We start from the raw sequence: 21,554 nt of genomic DNA, 5'->3' as shown, positions 1-21,554 counted from the left end.
GGAGACTCCATAGGTACGTAATCACGGCACAAGATGGCGTTTCATGTCATGAGCTTCTGAAGCCTCGTGCACCCTAGTCATAACATCAGACTACCAGATCCGCCTGCCTCAGCCTAGAGATTCTGAACCCACACACACACACACAGCAACACTTCAACATTCAAATCCATATGCATCCATCATAGAGTTAGTCCTGGGACATTGTTTGAATTTATAATTATAGAAATTAAAGATCCTTAAACAATCCCAACTCTCTCTTTTCTTGTCTCTAAGTCAATACAAGGTGTTTAAATAAAACTCCCTGAAGGTAAAAACAACCTCTTCTGATTATAATATCTGGACCTAATAACAGTGTAAGAATATACAAACTATATTCCACTACACTGCAAAGTAAACCGAGTCAGTGGTAGAGTCACAATGCGGTTAGCCAATCAGAGGTGAGATGTCCAAATATCAAGAAATAAGACTCCAAATCCTGCCGTCCGAAGTTCTCCTCTGATCTGGACATATTCTAGATCCTGAAACATGTGTAACAGGGCTTTTTGTACCCAGAGTATGACTTACAAGGCATTCATTCCTACTAGAGACCAGTGAAAATGTATTAATCAAATTATTGAACCACACCTTTAACACATTTGTTACCACACACACACACACACACACACACACACAGAGGAGGATAACACAAACACAGATTGAATGAAACTATAGCGTTGGGGACGTCAGATCTGAGTCTCCCCTCTGTTGTGAACACCATGTCACCAAATGGCAATCTCAAGCTCTTCTATTAAAAAAACAAGAATTCCTGTAAAAACAGTCACAGAGCGCCTAAATTGGTAAACTGATCGGGATTATGTGTCAAACAGAACTTAGTCACCAGACTTAGGTCTGGACAAACCACGGCCTTAGTCAGCATCTTGAACATGTCCCTGTGTTCCTTAACAGATTTTTACCCTATCCCTGTCCTCATAATCCCAAAGGAACATTGCCTCTGAGTCTCCACGCCACAATGAGTCATCAGCTCTTTCTGTGAATCAATCCGGCAGCAGTGTTTCTATATTTAGAGAGAGTCAGGACTGTTTATCTTAAAGAAGAGGGGGGAAATGGTCAAAACAAAACAAAAAACACAAATATGTGATCAGAATTTAATGACACACATAAACAGTCCAACAAAAGTTATCCTTATTCTAAATTAAGCAATGAAATCCACTCTAAAGTCAGAAAAAACAAAGTAAAATTTTGAAAATTTAAGAATCCCAACTCACACACACACACACACACACACACACACACACACACACACACACACACACACACACACACACACACACACACACACACAAATACATATATCTATATTCTAGCCCCATGAGAAATGAGCTGCAGTGGAACACATTTTTCTTGTAGCCTCATGGGAAGCAAACACATTTATTATGCAACATGTAACATGTACCAACACCTGAGATCATTTTAATTTGTTTTTCAACAATTACAGAAATTATATTTTGTGTTAGTTTATAAAATGTATAAAAATGAACAATCCTTGAATAAAAGAAGACCCTCTCTTATCAAATAAACCTCTGTTCTTAAGATTTGGTCAATCTTTCCCCGTATCTGTGCTAACATACAGTATTTCTGTCTTTATAAGATCTCTGTTGTTTTACTTTTTTCCTTTGCATTGGATATTCAGTCTTTTATTTTGAAAATAATCCACTCATGTTTAAAACTTAAAACTCCTTCATTTATCAGTGCCCATTATGGATTTACTGATAAAATTTACTGATAAAAACTTGTAACTTAAACATAAAAATTAAAGTTAAAAACATTTAATGCACATTTTAAATGAACACTAGTGGTCTCATTTTCCTTATCTTCTTAACATTTTCAACAATAAAACTAGCTGCTATTTTTCGTAGCAAGAGAAAAACTAAACAAGAGTTGTTTATTTTTTTATCCTTACCTTTCTGCCTTTATAACAACAAATTAGATGCAGGGATGTGTGCATGAGGACAAAAACGTGTTGGAACTAAAATTAGACTGCATGTGTTGAAAGGTGTTATGAATGGATGACAGATTTGGAGACACAGGAACATAAACCCTGTTGGCCAGCTCAGGCCAGTCATCAAAACACACTGATGGAGGTGGGCTCCAAGATTTGATGACCCTCCATGTGTCAGGGTGCGCTGGTGAGTGGAGCGGAGGTGAGGATCCAAATGCAGGGGAGAAAGCAGGCAGGCAGACAAACTGGACAACTGAAAGGGTTTTAATGATTCACGCACGCAGGACATGGAAACAATGAAGCAACAAGAGACAAAGGACTGGAGGGGTTTAAATACAGGAGGGCTGGGAGCTTGGGTGATTGGGGAACAAGAGGCAGGTGGGAGCAATCAACAGGAACACAGGCTGAACCAAATGGAGAGACAGGACAGGGTGTGACACCATGGTGTGGTCCATCCCAGGCAACCAGAACTTTAATAAAACCTGGAAATTCTCTCTCAGAGGGTCACCTGATCCATACCATCAAAATGTGGGACAAAGAGGGAGTTTTGGGGGATCGATGTGAAATCATTACAATTCTGACCCTCCAGATGCGACCTACTAACAGTATTGCTACACTTGTGAAAGCCACACATGTCTTCTAGTATTGATTGTGAAAATGGTAACAATACATTTGTGCTTAAACACATCAAAATTGGGCAATTTTAGTCTGTGTGTAGAAAACCACAAAATCCACATAATAGGGTGTATAAGTTGGCGGTGCTACCTTCTTAGTAATGTTTTGAGTTTTAATTTTCAGGTGCTTATTTTCTAAATGTAGTTACAACAACAACAACAACAACTACTACTACTACTACTACTACTAATAATAATAATAATAATAATAAAAAAAATTCCAGTTGATTTGACTTTTAAAAAGCTGTTTAGAATGATGAACTTAGATCTTTATTGCAAGAATTTCTTTCTGTTTTACTTTGTACATTCCTTTCTTTGTTTTGCTCTCAACTCCGATTACCAATAGTTGCAAAAAGCTTATTGTACCTTACCAAAACCACCATGACGACAAAGGTTGTTTATCCCTGTTATGAGGTGATATTTCCCTCATGTGAAGCCGTTACAGGAAATCATTTTACTTGGCAGCTTTTCTTCTTGCTCGTGCTTTAATTAAACAACAAGCATCAAGAGCTCAAGAAACAATATCACAATGTTTGCTGAGCTCTGTGCTCAAATCAGCAATGTAGATGCTAATTATGTATTTTATGACTATTTCTGTGAAACAATCAGCAGGAGCTCATTTCATGTTACAGTTGATGAGTTTCTGAACATGCGTGTGTGTGTGTGTGTGTGTGTGTGTGCGTGCACGTGATCGCCCTAATTACGCCTCGTGGTTTGCTTGCAGGATTTTGTCATGTCATTGTTTTACTTGTAAATCCTTTTGATTGTTTGGGGATTTGGAGACCATCAGCACTGGCTCATCCCTGCACCCATGTCACATCTGTATAAGGGTTTGGATCGATTTTATATTAACTGGGAATCACAATAACAGAACAATCAATGAATTACAGCAGTAGCCACTGATTCCACAATTAAAATTAATTGTTAGGAAACATGATGGGGGACAGTTAAAGGGGGAATGTGTATTATTTGTACTGATGAAAACATCAACTCAAATACAAAATGAAATCTGGAATTCTGTTTTTTAGGTTGCTTATTATCTGTAGTTATACAATTTAAGCAGATCTATTTATAACAAATAGCATTGACTAAAAATAGACACAAAAACAAAAATACCAGAAATGCATTCTGGTGGAAAAAACTGGTGATCAGCTCTGACAGGATGCAGGAGACAAGGCTGGACGTAACATCAGCACAGGAGTTTGGTTATTATCCAGGCAGATTACAATAATTATAAATCTCATATTTATACAATTTGTACATGTAGAGGCCTCTTGGCAGCCTCCAAAACAAATATGTGGACACAAAGTTCATGGTTTTTAACTTTTTCACCATCTTGTTGCTGTTTTTCTTGGATAATGACAAAAGAAATGCAGATCATGCCATACATTTGGTCTAAAATGTGTAATTACACAATAAGTTTCCCGATATTTGCCAGATTACCGTAACAGCTCTGGCAGAGTAAATCTATAAACAAATGCTTTGCAGCAGCATGCTCCTGTAGGAATTCCTCAGTGTTGCTGAATTCTTCTCGGGAGCCACTTCAGCAAGGTCGTGCACAGCTTTTTGCTTTTCAACTTTGTCTTTGTTAAGTTCTTAACAACAATGTTTTTGAGTAAGCGGAACTCCAAGGGCTGAGTCAGACGTGCAGAGAAAGCGCTGGTGTTGCCTCCTGCTGAACGATTCAGAACCTCCAAGAAGTGTCGCTCCTGCTGTCTGAAGTCATATTCAACACTGGAAAGACGGGAAATCAGCCATGTTTGAATTTTCTCATGATATCCCAATAAAAGCTCAGAAGTGTCAGATTTACGTTTCCTGATCATTCTCATGCCACACGCAATTATTGTGATGCTTCGTTCTCTTTTCCTTGTGTGGGCCTCATCATCTTAGAAGCGTTGTGCTTGTCAGACTCTTCATAAAATAATAGCTGACTACTTTGGACAGAAAAACAAGTTCCCATCACATCATCTCTTCTTTTCCAAAAGCATGAAAACCCAATCTGAATTTATTTATCTGCATCGTTCTGCTTGTCTTTTCAACATTCAAAAGCAGTTGTGAAAGAATGCAGATCAAGAGAAATGCTTTAAATATTTCAAGACAAGGACAGTTTTAGGTTATTTTATACAACACCACGTTTTATAGTCAGAAAGATGATTTGCATACTTTTTGATTTCTCAGCCTTTCTTTGGCTCTTTGCTGCTGCCTAAACTTCAGAGGCAATTGTTGTGGTTTTAACTGGGCTTTTTTTGTGCCGCTTCCACCTGATGCAACATTTCAGTAAACGTGTGCAAACCAAGACAAGGTACAGCTACAGGGACAAGGGATTCACATCTGCAACACAAAAATCGACAAGATCCTACTAGAACACCTCAGTCTCAAAACTCTTAATTTGGTGATTTGGTTTTGAGGGTTTCACTAAAATCTGATTAACACGCACATAAAATGTCCCTTTCAGCATTGGGCTGTTCAAAAGGAATGCCACTAATATTGCTAATTTTTAAAACATGTATTTACAAAATGGCCAGTCTGGAGCCAATCTAAAAGGAGACATATTATGATAAAAAAATATTAATAGCTCTATGGCCAACACAAAACATTTTCATGATGTTATTTACACTAAATCCCTCTTACATGAAGCCTTTTATTCTTCACAGTTTCAGTATCTTCCAGAATGAACCGTTTCAGGGCTCTGTCACTTTAAGAAAACAAGCTGTTTCTGATCACACCCACCCCTCCCCCGATGAAGCTGCTGTAAGCTGAGAAGCACCAAAAATTAGGAGGGGCTTGGAGTAGTGCTGCTGCTGCTCCAGCCTACAGAAGTCAGAGGGGTTCTACACAAAGGAAATCAAACACTGACAGAAAACGGACATTTATTTATTTATTTTTACATTTGAAGTGTTTATAGAGGCAGCAGAAACCCATATGACAGCACAAAAGGATGCAAAAGGGGACTTTTGCACAATTTGTCCCCTTTAATTTAGCTTTTATGAAATGAATGTAAGATCGTGTAATATAAAAGTTATTTAGCAATAGAAAACCAAGGATATTCTATTTGTTTCTGAGTTTTTTTTTAAATATAAACTGCTAAACGTGATCAAAAATACGGATTTAGGCATCATGAGCTTTCCTTTTGAATTTTTCAACATTTTCTTAAATCCATAAACTTAACCAGTAAAAAGGCTGTGCCATTATGCAGCGTAAGTTTAGATATTTGACAAAATCATTGATCTGTTGTGATTCTCTTGTTTTCTGAGCTAGAAACAGCCAACAGCTGTTTAAGATGTTTAAAGAGTGAGTCAGCTATTTCCAAATAAGTTAAATAAACAAGCACTAGTCAATCACATGGTCAGATGACTGATTCCACACCACATTCATACCCCTTCACACATCTGGCCTCTGATTTGACTGTCTTTGATCCAAAGCAATGTGTGTCTTAGTCTTGGAGTGAAATTGGATGCCGACTTCACAATGACCCTCAGATACATTTGGTTCAACCCACTTAAAACCAATACTAAAGCGAAGACACATGGAGACAGCCACCCATGCTTTGGTGCTTCTGTCTCGGCCTTGAACTGACTGCAGGTAGTTAAGAATGCTACTGCTAAGTTCTTGACAATCACAAGCCGAAACAGTCATATTACTCCAGTCCTGACACATCTCCACTGGTTTCTAGTGTAGGTGTGAGGTTCGAGCTATTGACTTTTGTATTCAAGGCTCTGATTGACCTAAAAATAAAACTATATGGTATGTTATAATAAAATCTAAATGGGGGAAAAAAAACATTCCTATTTTAAAACTGAATCCACCCGATGAGTTAATTCTTGCCTTTATTCTGAATTTATCAAATTAAGATTCCTTCATGCGAAAAAACTTGTGATTAATTAAATACCGCAATTAATTAAATTATTAATCTGTCATATTCTAAAATGTTGTTTTCAAGCATTACCGTGAGACTGATCCGTATTTTTTCCAAACATGTCCTCTCAAGAGTCATTGTCTCACCTGTACACAACACAAGCAGTCTTCTGGCAGGTGGAGCAGTTTTTGAGGTCGAGTCCAGTTTTGCAGCATCTTTGACTACGAGAAACAAAATTAAAAAAAACAATCATTGAAATTATCATCCCTTCCCCTTTTCCTGTCCTTCTGAATAGATTCAGAATACGCAGCAATAAGCTGTCCACCATGCATTATGCTAGACTTCTACTGCTGATCAAGAAGCTGTTTATTCTAAAAGATGACCTCAGAAAGAGTCACAGCTGATTAGTGAGAGTGATGGAGGCGCGCTGCCAGGAGGTCGGTTTAATTCCTGTGAATTTTCCCAGCAGAGCTGTGTGGCTAATAAAATCTCTGTGAGACGTGCCCGCTTGGATTGCCCAAGTAGGTTTCTGTCACATGCAGACACACCATCGCTGACCTGTTTACAAACTTTGAACAAAGAGGAAGGTTCACTTCGCCCTAATGAGAATGAGAACGGGGAATTATCGTGCAGTCAGCCAGTTGTATTTATTATGTGACCTGTTGGATTGTGGTGCACACAGCAGCTGACACACACTGTGTCTTTTTACTGTAAAACATGTCATGAGTAGTTCAGTTTTAATGATGTTTAACAAGATAACATTTGAGCAAATTCCAACTAAACTCTAAATTTACAGATAAAAATATATTTCTTCCTCTTGCTGCATTTATATTCGTTTTGGGATCAAACAAATCACTGAAATATATGTGAAATACTTCAGCTATCATTTAGAAAAAAGCAAGAAATATCAGATTTTATTTTTGCTGATTAAAAACGTTCCATCAATTAAAGGTTTAACATTGATTGAAGGAATTCTTATTTTTTTAAAAACTTTCTGCTAAGTTCTTTTTATTTTTATGTCATTTTGACAAGTAAACATTTCTAAACATCAAATGCGGAGTAAAATCATGTTAAAAACGTAAATTTTTCAGCAAAAAGGGTCACCAAACAGAGGTCATTTGAAAATGACCTAGGAACAATCAATGGCTAATCCAGTCCTTCCAAATGTTACATACACAGATCCTAACTGAACTGAATAGACTTTCCTTTAAAAACAAACATAAACACACACATGCACATACAATTATAAACACACATATACTCATCTGTGTAGCTATGCATGCATACACATACCACCACAGATGTCGTTGTACCAAAACATACATTACTACAACTGCTCACAGTCTAAAGCAACTGGTAATTTAAATCATTTGAATCAGTTAGTCTAACTCATTTTCATTCCGTTCTGATTTTAATCAGAAGCGTTCATTATCAGATACACAAAGACTATGAAACACTGACTCACTGGCTGCTGGGAGTGCTGACCCTCTCCAGGTCGTGGATAATGTTCAGCAGAGTGGCGATCCTGTCCTTGTTGGCTGCCAGGCTGGCCTCCACAGCCTTGAGCCGCTGCTCCAGTGCCTCTGATCTGCAGGGCTGTGGGGACGAAGGTAGCGCTGGTGCAGCCTTGGCTGGGTGGGAGTGAGCCAGTCTTCTGTCCACTGAGAACAACTCAGAATCGCATGGGTTACACTTTGAATCTAGTTTTCTGTTTGCCTCCACCTCACTGGACCGGATTTGAGGACTGGACACTAGGAGCATCGTAAATGAAGGCAGTGTGGACTCACATTCAAGGCCCCTGTTTGCACCGAGCTCGCCTTCGCTGCTGAATGATGCTGGAACTCTGACGGAACATTCTGGACTTGTGTGTGTTTGTTTTTGTAATGCAATATCTAAATTGAAGTTCTGGAAAGCTGGAGAGGAGGTGATGGGTCTCATTTGCGCGTTCGAGACGATGGGTTCACAGTTAGTTTGTGTTGGGACTGAGGGCGAAATGTAGCTGGTCTGTCTATCTGCATTGGGCTTAAGCTGACTGTGTGCATGGCTGGCTGTTGCACCCTGGGGAAACTGTTGAGTGTTTGAATCTGTATTCACTGGTGGGCTCGTTGCGCAACGTCCCTCATCCTTTGTCTCCGTGTATCCTTGATAACCCGTAAATCTTTGTTGTTCCGTGTTCAGACAACCCTGCAGACATGAGCTGCTCGACTTAATTATGGAAACGTAATTCTGAGTGTTACAGCCTCGTGAGCGAATTGACTTTTCATGGTCCTTAGACTCATTTATAAGTAATTCACTGGGCGTGAAGGTTGATTGTTTGTTACTTTTCTTCAGATTTTCTGACACACTTTGACACTCAGACGTCGTTCTGGAGCTGCTCTCCTGATTGGGAGTGACATCCAGAGCTGTAGGTTCATTACTCTCTTGATTTCTTGTATTCGCTGCTTGTGTGTGATGAGCTCTGCTTGAGTCGGGGGCTTCATTACAGCCAAACACCTTTTTTATGCTCGCCAACTGAAGCGAGCTCGTGCTGGATATGGTGACATTGTTTTGTTTTTCTGTGAGTGGAGATAGCAGAGAGCCGGCTGTCTTCTCCAAACAAACCTTAATGTTCCTGCATGCAACGTTTTTGTGAAGTGCATCGGGATACATAACGGTAAAAGCAGCAGGTAACTCAGCTCTGGAGTCCAGAGGTTTGGATGCATGAGATGCTTTGTGCAGAGAAGATGCAGACATATTAATGTTAGGCTCAGAGGTTGAAGACTGCGGGTGGGTTGAGTGGCTTTGCAAAGCAACAGATTTATGTTTAGTGCTTGTAATCTGATCTGGATCAGCTTTATGATTCAAAGTGTTCTGTGAGCCAGCATCACTAGAATGTGGCTCAGCTGTGTGTGGTGTTTTAGTGAAAGCAAGGAAGTGAGCCTGGCGTATTTCTGCGTCTGTAGAGGCTCCTTCACCTGGCGTTGAACTGACCCTGCTTGAGAGGAGCATATGTGGTGGAATAGCAGGTGCGTGGTGTGCAGGATGATCTGATTTGAAAACACGATTAGTTAATGTGATGCATTTAGGAGCCATCTGCAAGCTATTAGTAGCATTTGTTTGGTTGCTAATTTGTTTTTCTTGTTCAGTGTTCAGATTACAGTCAGAGGGCATCACTTCTGGATTAAAGGTTGGGTTCTTTGTACAGGATGTAGTTCCTGACCTCATGGCTACGGTATAAGCTGGTGAACTCTGTACATTGTTTGGTGTAGCATGCACCGAAACACAAATATCTTGAGGAATGTTATCGTGGACCGATCTGAGGTGTGCGGTCTTGAGGAGCTTAGGGTGTGAAAGTGGACTCTTTGACATTTGTGGAGTCCAGTTTAGAATAGTGTTCTGTTGCGTTTCAGGGAGAGGTTCTTTCGTAGCTTTTGCTACAGCAGTAGCGTTTGCCTGTGGAGAAGTTGCAGGTTGGATGGATTTTTCATCACTGGCCCCATGTGGATGAGACAGAGTCATAATCTTTCCTCTGGAGTGCACCGGGCAAGCAGGGTGAGGGATGTTTCTATATCTCAGCTCTTCATTTAGGTAAAACATTCTCGGATTACCTGCGATTTGTGCCTCTTTATCTGTGGTGCTTTGATAAATTAGCTGTTCTTGTTGGAGTTTTGCACTCATATGTGAAACCTGGAGCTGCCTGCTGGTTGAGACTGAGGTAAGTCCTGGCTCTGACGGTTTTTCTGGAAGGTGCGTGTTTTTGCTTTGTGTGGATTTCCTTCCACCACAGAGGTTGCACATCTTCTGTGGCGCAGCTAAAGCTTGGCCGACGGATAACGGCACCGTCTTCCCTGACTGATCTGTTTTTTGAAGGCGCAGGTCTGATTCAGCCTCAGCCTCATCGTTGACCACGCTTATGCCACCAATCGCCTCTGAGTCAACCACACTGCCGTTCATGTAGCGAGATGCATTTTTCAGTTTAGTCCTGCTGCCGGTGACACTCCCCGCGATGAGTGGGTTGGTCCTAATTGCTGTAGCATAACCGTAAATCCCACCTTCCTTTGAGGTGTCACCTCCAAGTGCTTTGAAAGTCACTTCCTTTTTGATCTTAGTTTCTCCAGATTTATGTCTTAAAATAGCCCCCTTCTCATTGTTATTCTTTGTTAGCGGTGATGTAACCTCAGTTTCTTTGGCAATGCCGCTGTTGGATGTTTGGGTAATGTTGTCTGAGGGGGTGTTAGGTAGCTGGGCAGGTGGTCTGCTAATCCCAGGGGACGTCTGAATGCCAACGCTGCACTGCCCCCATGTCTGCAGCGGAACTCCACCTCTGTCTCCTCCTGTTGTTTTCCAACCACCGACTGAGGCGGGGACTCCTAAAACCGGAACCGGAGTGGCCGGGTCAGCCGCTCGTCTCCCCATCCTCTTGTCTCACCAACTCAGAGGTCTGATGAGTGAAGAGAGCGGCAGCGTTTCCACACCATTACATCTGTCTGAAACCAAGAGAGGGACAAGTTTACAGTGACAGGGCGTTTGAGATGGAAACCCGTGAGTTTGCTGAAATGATGCACGGAGTGAGACCTGAGACAAAAAACTACTTCAGTGCTGCAGAAACGTCAACCAAGTGATGCATTTAGTTTGCAGCTTCCACAGCAAATACATCTGATAAAAGATTCAATTAAAAAGTAAGTATTTGAAGAAAGCAGGTTGTTTCAATATAAACAGGTACTCTGAATCCTAAATAATCAGACACAGAAAATACCCAATTTCACGACTAAACTTCCAAATAAGCTTCCTTTTATTTTAGTCCTTGTGGGAAAACAGTACATTCACTGATATGACAATAATTACATTCTGTGTGCACTGAAGAGGAATACTTTCATTTGACTAATTGCATTAGTGCCACTCTTTGATATTTTTGTTAAACTTTACATAATATCATCATGCACCAAGATACAATGATGTGAATATTATGATTTTTTAACAAAACAAAAAGCCCCTCAGCCCAAAAATAAACACATGTCCATTTCCATTAGTAATTTGTGACCTTTTATGCAAACTAACACTCAGAATCAGACACTCCTAAACTCATAAAGGATGGTTTTTTTGGTTGTTGCAATACTTCAGCTCAGGTCAAGTGACCCATGTCCGTTAACACTGTGTAACAACAAGTGACAACTGTCAAGCCCTGTTAAGACATCATTAAATCCTCTTTTGAGGGGTTTAATAAAACACGTCCTTGAAAAGCTACACTCGTTCATAATGAAAAGCAGCGCACTGAGAAAAACACATGGAATTGATTCTGTTCAGGCTTACCTGACTGATTCTCTGATCCAGTTGGAAGATGACTGGTTTTCCTCACTCCAAGATTTTATTCATTGTCAAGATGTATAAAGACTTTTTCCTCATCCTGTAAATCACATGACTGCATATTCAAACTCCAAAGAGTCTGCAGACAACAAGCCCTGCAAAGCAGCGCTTCTTCATCACTCACAGGCTGAAGTTGTCTATCTGCCATTGATCCATCAAGCAGCTTAAGCTGGGTGATCTCTGGTTCTGCTGCTTCAGCCTCACTCCATTATCAGAACGCAGCAAACTGCTCCGGTGGGCTGCCAACACACTGTGTCTTGCCTTTTGTCTCACTCTCCCTTCTCTCGCTTCCTTCCTCTCACCCCTCCTTTCAGCCACTGTCCTCCTTCCCAGCATGCATGTGTCCTGATATATGGCTGGTAAAGAGCAGGCAGGGAGAGAGGCAGTGACTTACAACAGTGGGGAAGGGACCGTCTGTAAATTACTGTGTAATTTAGTAAAAGCAGGATTCATATATGTCCCCCTCTCATAAAAAAGAGGGAAAAAAACTGAAACATTTATTTTCTGATATTTGAACATCTTGCCTCTGATTGGCCAAAAGCAACACAACTCCACCACTGTCTACATTTTCTCTGCAACGTTGATGTTTTACCTCCACAAATAACACAATCCAGAAGGAGTTCTGCTGTGCGGGGGATCTGCTGATGCTAACGGTTAGCTTCTTCTAGCCGAGATGTTCTCTGCTGTTTCCTGGACGCTAAACCAACAACAATCTCCCCAGAGTCAAGATGGGTGAGTCCATGAATGTTAAGTGACAGTGTGACATAGATCTGTCAGGCTTTTCTAATCCTAGAGTATACATACATACACACACACACACACACACACACACACACACACACACACACACATATATATATATATATATATATATATATATATATATATATATATATATATATATATATATATATATATATTCTGCTGACAGGATCACACTCCTGAGCCTCCCTGGTAAAGTTTTTTCCGGGATTCCGGAGAGAAGGGTCAGTCAGATCGTCGAACTTCGGATTCAGGAGGAGCAATGTGGTTTTCGTCCTGGCCGTGGAACACTGGACCAGCTCTATACCCTTAGGGGGTCCTGGAGGGTGCGTAGGAATTTGCCCAACCAATCTACATGTGTTTTGTGGATTTGGAAAAGGCGTTCGACCACGTCCCTCGGGGGTCCGTGTGGGGGGTACTCTGGGAGTATGAAGTACCAGACCCTTTGATACCGCATTGCTTTGCCAGCAGTAAGTCAAGCTAATTTACGGTGAGAGTTGGACGCCATCAAGGCTGCCCGTTGTCACCGATTCTGTTAATAACTTTTATGGACATGATTTCTAGAGTTACTTTAAATTCTGAATGATTAAGAATGATTTTGTATGATGTCCACTAAGAGACACATGGCTAGAGAAACCATTCATACAATGGTTAAATTGTCTCAGGGTGAAAAATAACAAAACAACTAATAACAAAATATGCTTCACTGAAATTATTTAACTGAAAACATGCCAATGCGGAAACATTTAAAATGCTACTAGCTGAGATTTTCCTCATCCTTATTCTTTAATAAAATTGATCTTTGGTGTTTTCCTCCAAATTTGAGAGGGGATGTTGTTCAGTCAGGTTTTAGTCTGAATGTCATCAGAAGGTGTCACTGTTGGAGAACTGAAACAAGATGCTATAGGAGAAACGTTTCCTGCACATGACTTGAGACTGAAGACAGATGGAGCTCACGCTGCAGACGCCAACATCCTTTATTAACAACAGCAGTGGGATAGGAAGCAGGAGATCAAATGCTTTCTTTTATTGACATTTCTGTGTCAGTCTGATTTTCTTGTAAACAATTATCACTCACATCACTTGCTTTCCTTCTCTGGACGTCAAAACTAATTTCAGCCGCTGAATGTGTGAACAAATTATATTTTAGTCGTATTAAAAAAGAAGTTCTCTTGGTAATGTTAGATTTTTTCATTCTGGTTTTAAAGACAAGGGGTATTTGGGAATTTACAGTTATATGAAAACTCATGCAAATGTGCACAGATTTAATGCTTTCTATGCATCATCAGAACAGTTCCCATGAGGACAGCGGGATTTAACTGTACTGTTTTCAGACAGTGCAACAAAAGAAGCACTGTAACTGCAGGGTGGTCACCCTGGGGCTTTCCTCTGCTTTTCTCTAGAATGGAAGGGAGGTTACTGAGATCCCCTCTGTGTCAAGTGGAGTATTGTAGCAAAAGCCCTAAAGCTCCACTTGTGAAAGTAATTCTGTTAGGCTTCATTTTGGCATTCTGACAACATCGCGGGGAGTCAAAGTAAAACCTCCACCTCTGTTCCACATTCAGTCTCAACATCTGCTCACCTCAGGGGTGTGTATTAAGTCCTCTACTTTACACTTTCCACACACATTACTGCATCTCTGTTGTGTTCTGTAACCACTAGGTGTCAGTAATGTCTTGTGTAGACGCAGAAGAAGAAGATGATATTCGTTGGCGACATATGACTGCACTTTTCCAAGCTGAGCTAATAATAGAGGCGCTGCCTGCTCATTTCAACTACAACACAGCAAGTGGCGACGAGGTTCTAGATGACATGTTTGCTGCTGCACCAACTCTTCCTCCTTTTCTACCATGCCTGGGTAAAGCTTAATTTATACTTCTCCGTCTGCGTCGGGACGGACGCACACAATGCCATTATCCGTCCTTGCGAGCCTGCTGGAGAGCCATCGCAAGGACGAACAAATTCGAGCTGTCTTTTCTAAACATTCGTTCATCAAGATGGAGAACGCAAGCTTGTGATTGGTCAGGACTTCGCTGTCGTCTGCAGCATCGCTATTGCGCCCCCAAAAACATAAAGAGAGTCGAGGACATCTAGCGGCAGACGCGTAGAAGCTTGAAGAATACCTCGCGGAAAAACTCTAAAAATGTAAAAGTTTTATTCCCCCTAAGCTGTAGGAGTGAAAAGATGCGCAACAAGCATTTTATTCGTGGATGGAAATTATGTGAAACGTGGGTTTAGCGGTGGCGAGTGCATGAAGAGGTGGAGGAGAATGAGGGACAAATTTGCCCATGTTAAAAAGTCTCTTAAATACAAAAAAAAAAAAAAAACCACACAATATAAACACACTACCTTGGACCGGATACATAACAGGATACCACAGAACAGCGCTACGCCCTCTGTTGTCTTGGTGGGGAATTGCTTTGCAACACTCCCCAGGAGACGAAGTATGAGGGCAAATTATATCAGTCTGTGCGTGTCTCTCCCTCGTGGAGCTGACGGAGAAGTATAAATTAAACTTAAGCCTAGCATAGCATACCTCTATATATGTGGGAGAGAAGGTTCTGGAATTACCTACTGGTGCTTGTTGTGTTGGCAGACGATTCAGACAGCTCTTGTTGCAGATGTAAAGCTTACTACAGGCAGTTCCAGAAAGTACACCATAGAACTCCACCTGACCCTGCTGTACAGGGTTCTGCTGCTCCAGCTCCAGCTCCAGCTCTTTCCCATTCCCGTTACTGCTGTAACACGGGTGAATGTGGCAAACAGCCCAAAATGCCAGGCTGCTGCAGCAAGACGTGTGTCTATGTGCCCATGTGTGTTGCTCAACTCAAACCAGCTCTGTTAATGCTGTGAAGTTACTTGAGGTACTAGGCTGTCTTCCTGCCATCGTGTCACATGACACTGCATGTTTCTCTACTACGCTGTTTGTTGTGGACTGGCGTCTCCTCACTGGGCAAGGTTCTCATCTAAGGACTACTGCCTACTACAGTTTCACCTGATGCTTCACATTATGGCTTAGATGCTCTTCTCACCCAAGTTCATGGTGACACAGACTGTGGTTGCATTCCCCTCTAGGACCATGCCCACTGTGGAGCGTAAATACTCCACCATTGAAAAAGCCCTTGGATGTGTAAGGGCTTTTGAACGCTAGCAATTTTTTTAAATTAATTCATTTTTTTGTGGGGCCGTAAGTCCACACTGGGCAAAGATCACCAGGTTGTAACCACATAATTCACTTCAAAGGGTACTGATAGTAAGGCATGTTGCATGTTATGAGTTGTCCACCTGCTATGATTTAAAGAGCATCACTGAGAAACATTTTTTTACTTAACATTTTTGAAAATTATCAGTGACTGAAGAACATGCAGACTGAACATGATAACAGTCTTCTACTCATACACCAGTTTCCCGCATTAGCTTCTGATAGAAAATAAATGTCATAATGTTCAGTTCAGAAAAGCCTGATATATCTACATCATGCTGCCGCTTAACGTTCATGGACTTGCCTATCTTGACTCACAATACTTTTGATTGAATTTCCAGGAAGGAGCAGCACATGCCTTGATTAGTACAGGATAACAGTTAGCATTAGCTACTCCACATCACAGCAGAATTCCTTCAAGCTTGTTTTATTTGCGGATATGAAATATCATCGTTATAAAGCAGAGTAAATGGTAGAGCCCAGTTGTTAGCCAATCAGAGACAAAATGTCCAAATATCAAGTTTAATTTGTCTTTAGAGTTTTAGTATTTTTTTTTATTTATTTACATTTTTTTGTGGGTTTTTTTTCCCAGCTAGTTGTAATTTATGTATGTAGGTGTGCATATATATATATATATATATATATATATATATATATATATATATATATATATATATATATATATATATATATATATATATGCATATATATACATACATATATATACATACATATATATATATATATATATCCTGTTACAACTAATCACCTCAGGGGGGCACTACAGGGCAGTAAAAGCTAAAACAAGTAGACTGAAAAACAGCAATCATCCCAGGGCTGTTACAATGCTAAATGAGCACTTCATTCAATAACATGCGCAGTAATTGCTTTGTGCAATAAATACTCTTGAGCTGTTAAACCGCAGTGCAATAAAAACAAATAAAAAACAGACACATGCTTTTTACACATGCAGATGAAGATATACACCTCTTTCTACCAGATGTTTTTCCTTTTGTCATTTTTAAATATAATTAGATTTGTGCAGTGCACCAACACTTTGTCACAACACAGTGTAAGATATTTAAGAAAAAAAGCTTTATTAGTGACTTCTTAACAAAACACGTTACCAGATCCATGAAATCATAGGAATCACTATTATCACCTTAACAATGATAAGCAGGTGTACAAAAAAGTCATGAACAGATCTGTACGGCCACAGTCGCCGGGTACACGCCTCAGTCTGCCTCTGTACCCAGTGACTGAGGGACATTCACTATACACAAGCAGAGAATACATCAACTTTGTTTTTTTTATGACTGTTTTGGTGTTTTTATATTTTTTTTCCCTTTTTCATTTATTTTTTTTTCCTACAGAGCAACAACCAGATATGGAGGATGAACAGATGACTCTATTTCACATTGGTGTTTGATTGATCATTACAAAGCTCAACACAAGTTTAAGGATTGATCTTCTTATCTATGAAAATCATACGGGTAAAAACATGAAAAAAGGCCTTTCATAGCATAACACAATAGCATTATGTATATGTAGAAGATTGAAGTCATTTTCAACAGGATAAAAATGTGTTTCGTTTAGTTTTTTTCCACAGTTTACTGTTATCAACAGTGTATCTTCATGTGTTGTATGTACTCATTTATGGTTGAATGTGAGTCTGTTTTCTTGGCGATGTGTATTAGAGGTATATGCATTTCAATACACATTTCCCAGTGGAAAAAACGTATCTATGTATATATATATATTTATTTATATATATATATATTATCTATATAAAATCTGTTTCCTTTGCTTATAACATGCAAACAGTCACTTGGTGATCTGACAGCACAGAAGTACACCTGCAGGAAGAGGCAGGGGGTAGGAGTCAGGTCAGTGGAAAGGACTGAGATGAGCACCTACAAACGTCGACGGGGACTGGAAATACAAAGGGTTAAAATCAAAGAACACTGAGGTGAGATGTCATGACATGACATGGTATAATAAAGCTCCTCCAGTATTTACTACTCCCATGACTTGTTTGATTCTCGCATGACTAATATTCACATTTTGATCGACTTTCATGTCTGGAAGGGCTATTTCTAGCAGCCATGTTTCAGCACCAAACAACGTTATTACCATTCACAATTTATTTGTAAGGTTTAGCCATGAGTGCTGGTTAATCTTTCCGTGTTGTTTCTAAGAACTGTTGCTCAATAACATATTTACCCTTGTTGACATCCCACTGTGAATTTAATCATTTTTCCAAATGTAGCTGAACTTAGTTTTACTTGTTTTGGTAACTGGTGTCATTTCGGTCACTTCTCACCGACATCAGACGTGAAAACAACTTCCCTACCTTTCCTAATTTACTTTTCCACCTTTTCCCCATCTATTGACACTGGACCAACTATCATCTATCTCATTTTTCTGTTCTATATTCTATCTAAAGGGTGGGCGATAGGACAGTATTTAATCATAAAAGGTTAATTTGTAGAATGCTTAGTAGGACATATTCTTCTTTCTGTCCTGTTTATGGACTGTTTTAATCAGAAAAAAAACATTTAAATAAATCTTTTTAACAACATCCTTTAACTACTGACTGTGGTAATGTTTTAGTAATACTGGCACTGGTTTGCACATTATGTCACAGACTTACTAATAAATGTTAATTATTTTAAGGTTGTTTAATGTTTCATGTGAGTGAAGGCTGTTGATGCCTAGTTAATCACCCTCAGTGCTATTCTCAGCCCTTTTAAATGGTATTGTTAGGGAGGAACACTGTAAAACTCTGGTACTAAATTTAGTTTGACCTAAAATATCTGTTATAATTTTTTTAAGGGCAGTTTTAAGGGCATTAATGTGATTACATTGTTCGATAACCTAAAAAAGTACAAGATTTTTTTGTATATGAAAAATTTGCCAAATCGCCCACCCCTACACCATTTTATCACATCATATCTAGCACAGTCTGACTGGCTGCTAACTTGTCAAGCGTCCCCACAATGCCAAGCGAGGGACAACAGAGCTGTCAACGATGAGCAGTCAGAGTAGACACGCTGGCAGAAGCAACTAAGCTCAGTTTGATCTGAACTTTACTCTAAAAAAGATGTTTATGTCTGCTTTATGTGTATTTTAGTTTCATCCTCTCTCTCTTTTTGTGTGTGTGTTTATTCTGTGCATGTAAATATATGAATATACACAAAAGTCACTGAGTTACAACTGCACAGTTCACTGAAGGAGAGTGACTTTAAAGACGCCATCCAACCATGTTGATTTGAGGAAACAGGAGTAGAGAGGGAGGAAACAGGCAGCAGGGGCAAGCAAATCCTACAAGCACTGAAGCAGTCGAGGCAGTGGTGCAGAGCTTGAAGAACAACTACTTAACATTCAAAGACAGAAGAGGAGGGATCAGGCTTGAACAGAAATGAAGCGGCAAGCAACGTTCCTGCATCTCAGCCATATAATACACTCCCATATTAAGCACTAGCCTTCAGCTTTCCACACAGAAGGGTGCAGTTTAAATTTGGTTGTTGATTTGCATTGTAGGAAACAATGTAGGTGTGTGTTTGCTCCTTTTAAGTACGAGTACAAGGCATAGAGAGCCAGTGTTTGATTGCAGTGTGTGTGTGTGTGTGTGTGTGTGTGTGTGTGTGTGTGTGTGTGTGTGTGTGTGTGTGTGTGTGTGTGATGGATGTGCTGATACACAGATCATATTGACCGATGATTTGGTCAAAGAAGCAGGGTCGGGGGCAGTTGCATCAGCTGCACGTAGGTTCCCCCAGCCACATCCGAAATTGCCACCGATTCCAATTGACTCGAAATTACAAGCGATACCAGCACAAAAATCAGTTAGAGCGTAGCCTTGGGTAAACAATTATTTAAGCAAGCAATAAAGCAAGTGCAAATGATACAGTCACAAAACTGCACTCACCAACAGTTAAGCGCAACTTATTTTTCCCTATATATGCACACTTTTTCTTTTCATTTCCATTCTGTTTGACTCTTGAAGCACCTTAGAAAAAACTATTTATTCTTCTGTCCATTTTCTACACATTACATTTCAGTGGTTATAAAATGTGGGCCACAAAACTCTAAGTTAGGGGTCTTTAAAGTATTTCCAGAACTAAAACTGAAAAATATCACTAAAAGTGATGCAAAAGCTAAAGAACATCCAAAGGGGTTCAAATGAATGCAGCTGGACTTCTTTGGTTTCTTGAAAACATTTCGCTTCACATCCGAGGAGCTTCGCAATTCTGACAAAAGGAAAATTTTTCAAAATTCTGAGAAGGAAAATGGGAGAATCAAGCGTATAAAATGTCGCTGTCAATTGTTGTTTAATGTGCAGAAACTATCTATGAACACCTCTCCTCCCTACCTCTATGTGTTCCTGCATCTAATCAACACAACAATTCCCTCATTATAGAGACTAATGACCCCGACGACTCATCAGAAGTTAAGGAGGGGAGGTATTCATAGGTATTTCTGCTCATTAAGTGAAAATAAACAGCAACAGTTTAGAAGCTTGGCCCTCACATATTCAAGCTAGAATTGAAAATCTGCTGCAATGCGAAGTGAAACGTCTTCAAGAAACCAAAAAAGTGCAGTTGCCTTCATTAGAACCCCTTTGAATTACCATGAACTGGATGACGGAGAACCTTCACCAGCAAAAAGTAACAGTCATAAAAGTATATAAGTAGTATTTTATTAGGTTTCTGTGTGAGCTCTTGTCTATTGTTATTTTGTTGCTAAAATGTCTGGGAACCACTGTTTCATACTACAGCTGTCAAATGTTATTTGAATATTTTTAAAGTGTTTTTCTTTTTATAATAATAAAAAATATGGTTCCCATTTAGTTATATGACATGACAGTTAATAGTCTGAAAATGCTGTCCCTGAATTTTCACATCTGGATTAAAATTGGATACAGATGTGATGTAAACATGCAGTATAAAAACCAAATGCATCCTTCTAGGACCTTTCAGTTTCCTGTGATGTATTGTTTTTGTCTCGTCTCGTCTCGTCTCGTCTTCCTCCGCTTATCCGGGTCCGGGTCGCGGGGGCAGCATCCCAACTAGGGAGCTCCAGGCCGTCCTCTCCCCGGCCTTGTCCACCAGCTCCTCCGGCAGGACCCCAAGGCGTTCCCGGACCAGATTGGAGATGTAACTTCTCCAACGTGTCCTGGGTCGACCCGGGGGCCTTCTGCCGGCAGGACATGCCCGAAACACCTCCCCAGGGAGGCGTCCAGGAGGCATCCTGACCAGATGCCCAAACCACCTCAACTGGCTCCTTTCGATCCGGAGGAGCAGCGGTTCTACTCCGAGTCCCTCCCGAATGTCCGAGCTCCTCACCCTATCTCTAAGGCTGAGCCCGGCCACCCTACGGAGGAAACTCATTTCGGCCGCTTGTATCCGCGATCTCGTTCTTTCGGTCATTACCCAAAGCTCATGACCATAGGTGAGGATTGGGACGTAGATCGACCGGTAAATCGAGAGCCTGGCTTTCTGGCTCAGCTCCCTCTTCCCCACGACAGATCGGCTCAGCGTCCGCATCACTGCAGATGCCGAACCAATCCGCCTGTCGATCTCCCGATCCCTCCTACCCTCACTCGTGAACAAGACCCCGAGATACTTAAACTCCTCCACTTGAGGTAGGACCTCTCCCCCGACCCGGAGGTGGCAAGCCACCCTTTTCCGGTCGAGAACCATGGTCTCAGATTTGGAG

The 21,554-nt window shown here is 40.5% G+C and overlaps 1 protein-coding gene across 1 annotated transcript; it reads right to left on the bottom strand.

The window, feature by feature from the left end:
- Positions 1–1,193: 1,193 nt before the first annotated feature.
- LOC107386607 (uncharacterized) lies at positions 1,194–12,688 on the bottom strand. The gene is made up of 4 exons (XM_015961128.3): positions 11,819–12,688; positions 7,995–10,995; positions 6,676–6,750; positions 1,194–4,407 (listed from the first exon to the last, which is right to left on the bottom strand). Exons 2-4 carry the CDS (start codon positions 10,922–10,924, stop codon positions 4,185–4,187), a joined length of 3,228 nt encoding a protein of 1,075 aa, XP_015816614.3. The 5' UTR covers positions 10,925–10,995; positions 11,819–12,688; the 3' UTR covers positions 1,194–4,184.
- Between the last annotated feature and the right edge of the window lie 8,866 nt (positions 12,689–21,554).

Source organism: Nothobranchius furzeri, chromosome 10 (genome assembly GCF_043380555.1).
Source record: "Nothobranchius furzeri strain GRZ-AD chromosome 10, NfurGRZ-RIMD1, whole genome shotgun sequence".
In the NCBI taxonomy this organism is placed as follows: Eukaryota; Metazoa; Chordata; class Actinopteri; order Cyprinodontiformes; family Nothobranchiidae; genus Nothobranchius; species Nothobranchius furzeri.
Note: the sequence above shows the minus strand (reverse complement) of the source record. Positions and strands in the feature narration are given on the sequence as shown.

What these genes read in the sequence shown, in the direction of transcription:
- LOC107386607 (XM_015961128.3), bottom strand. Translation starts at nt 10,924, where the DNA reads ATGGGGAGACGAGCGGCTGACCCGGCCACTCCGGTTCCGGTTTTAGGA. An exon ending in GTCAGCACTCCCAGCAGCCA is followed by an intron (nt 6,751 to 7,994) that starts GTGAGTCAGTGT and finishes TGTTTCTCGTAG; the next exon opens with TCAAAGATGCTGCAAAACTG. An exon ending in ACTGCTTGTGTTGTGTACAG is followed by an intron (nt 4,408 to 6,675) that starts GTGAGACAATGA and finishes CCGTCTTTCCAG; the next exon opens with TGTTGAATATGACTTCAGAC.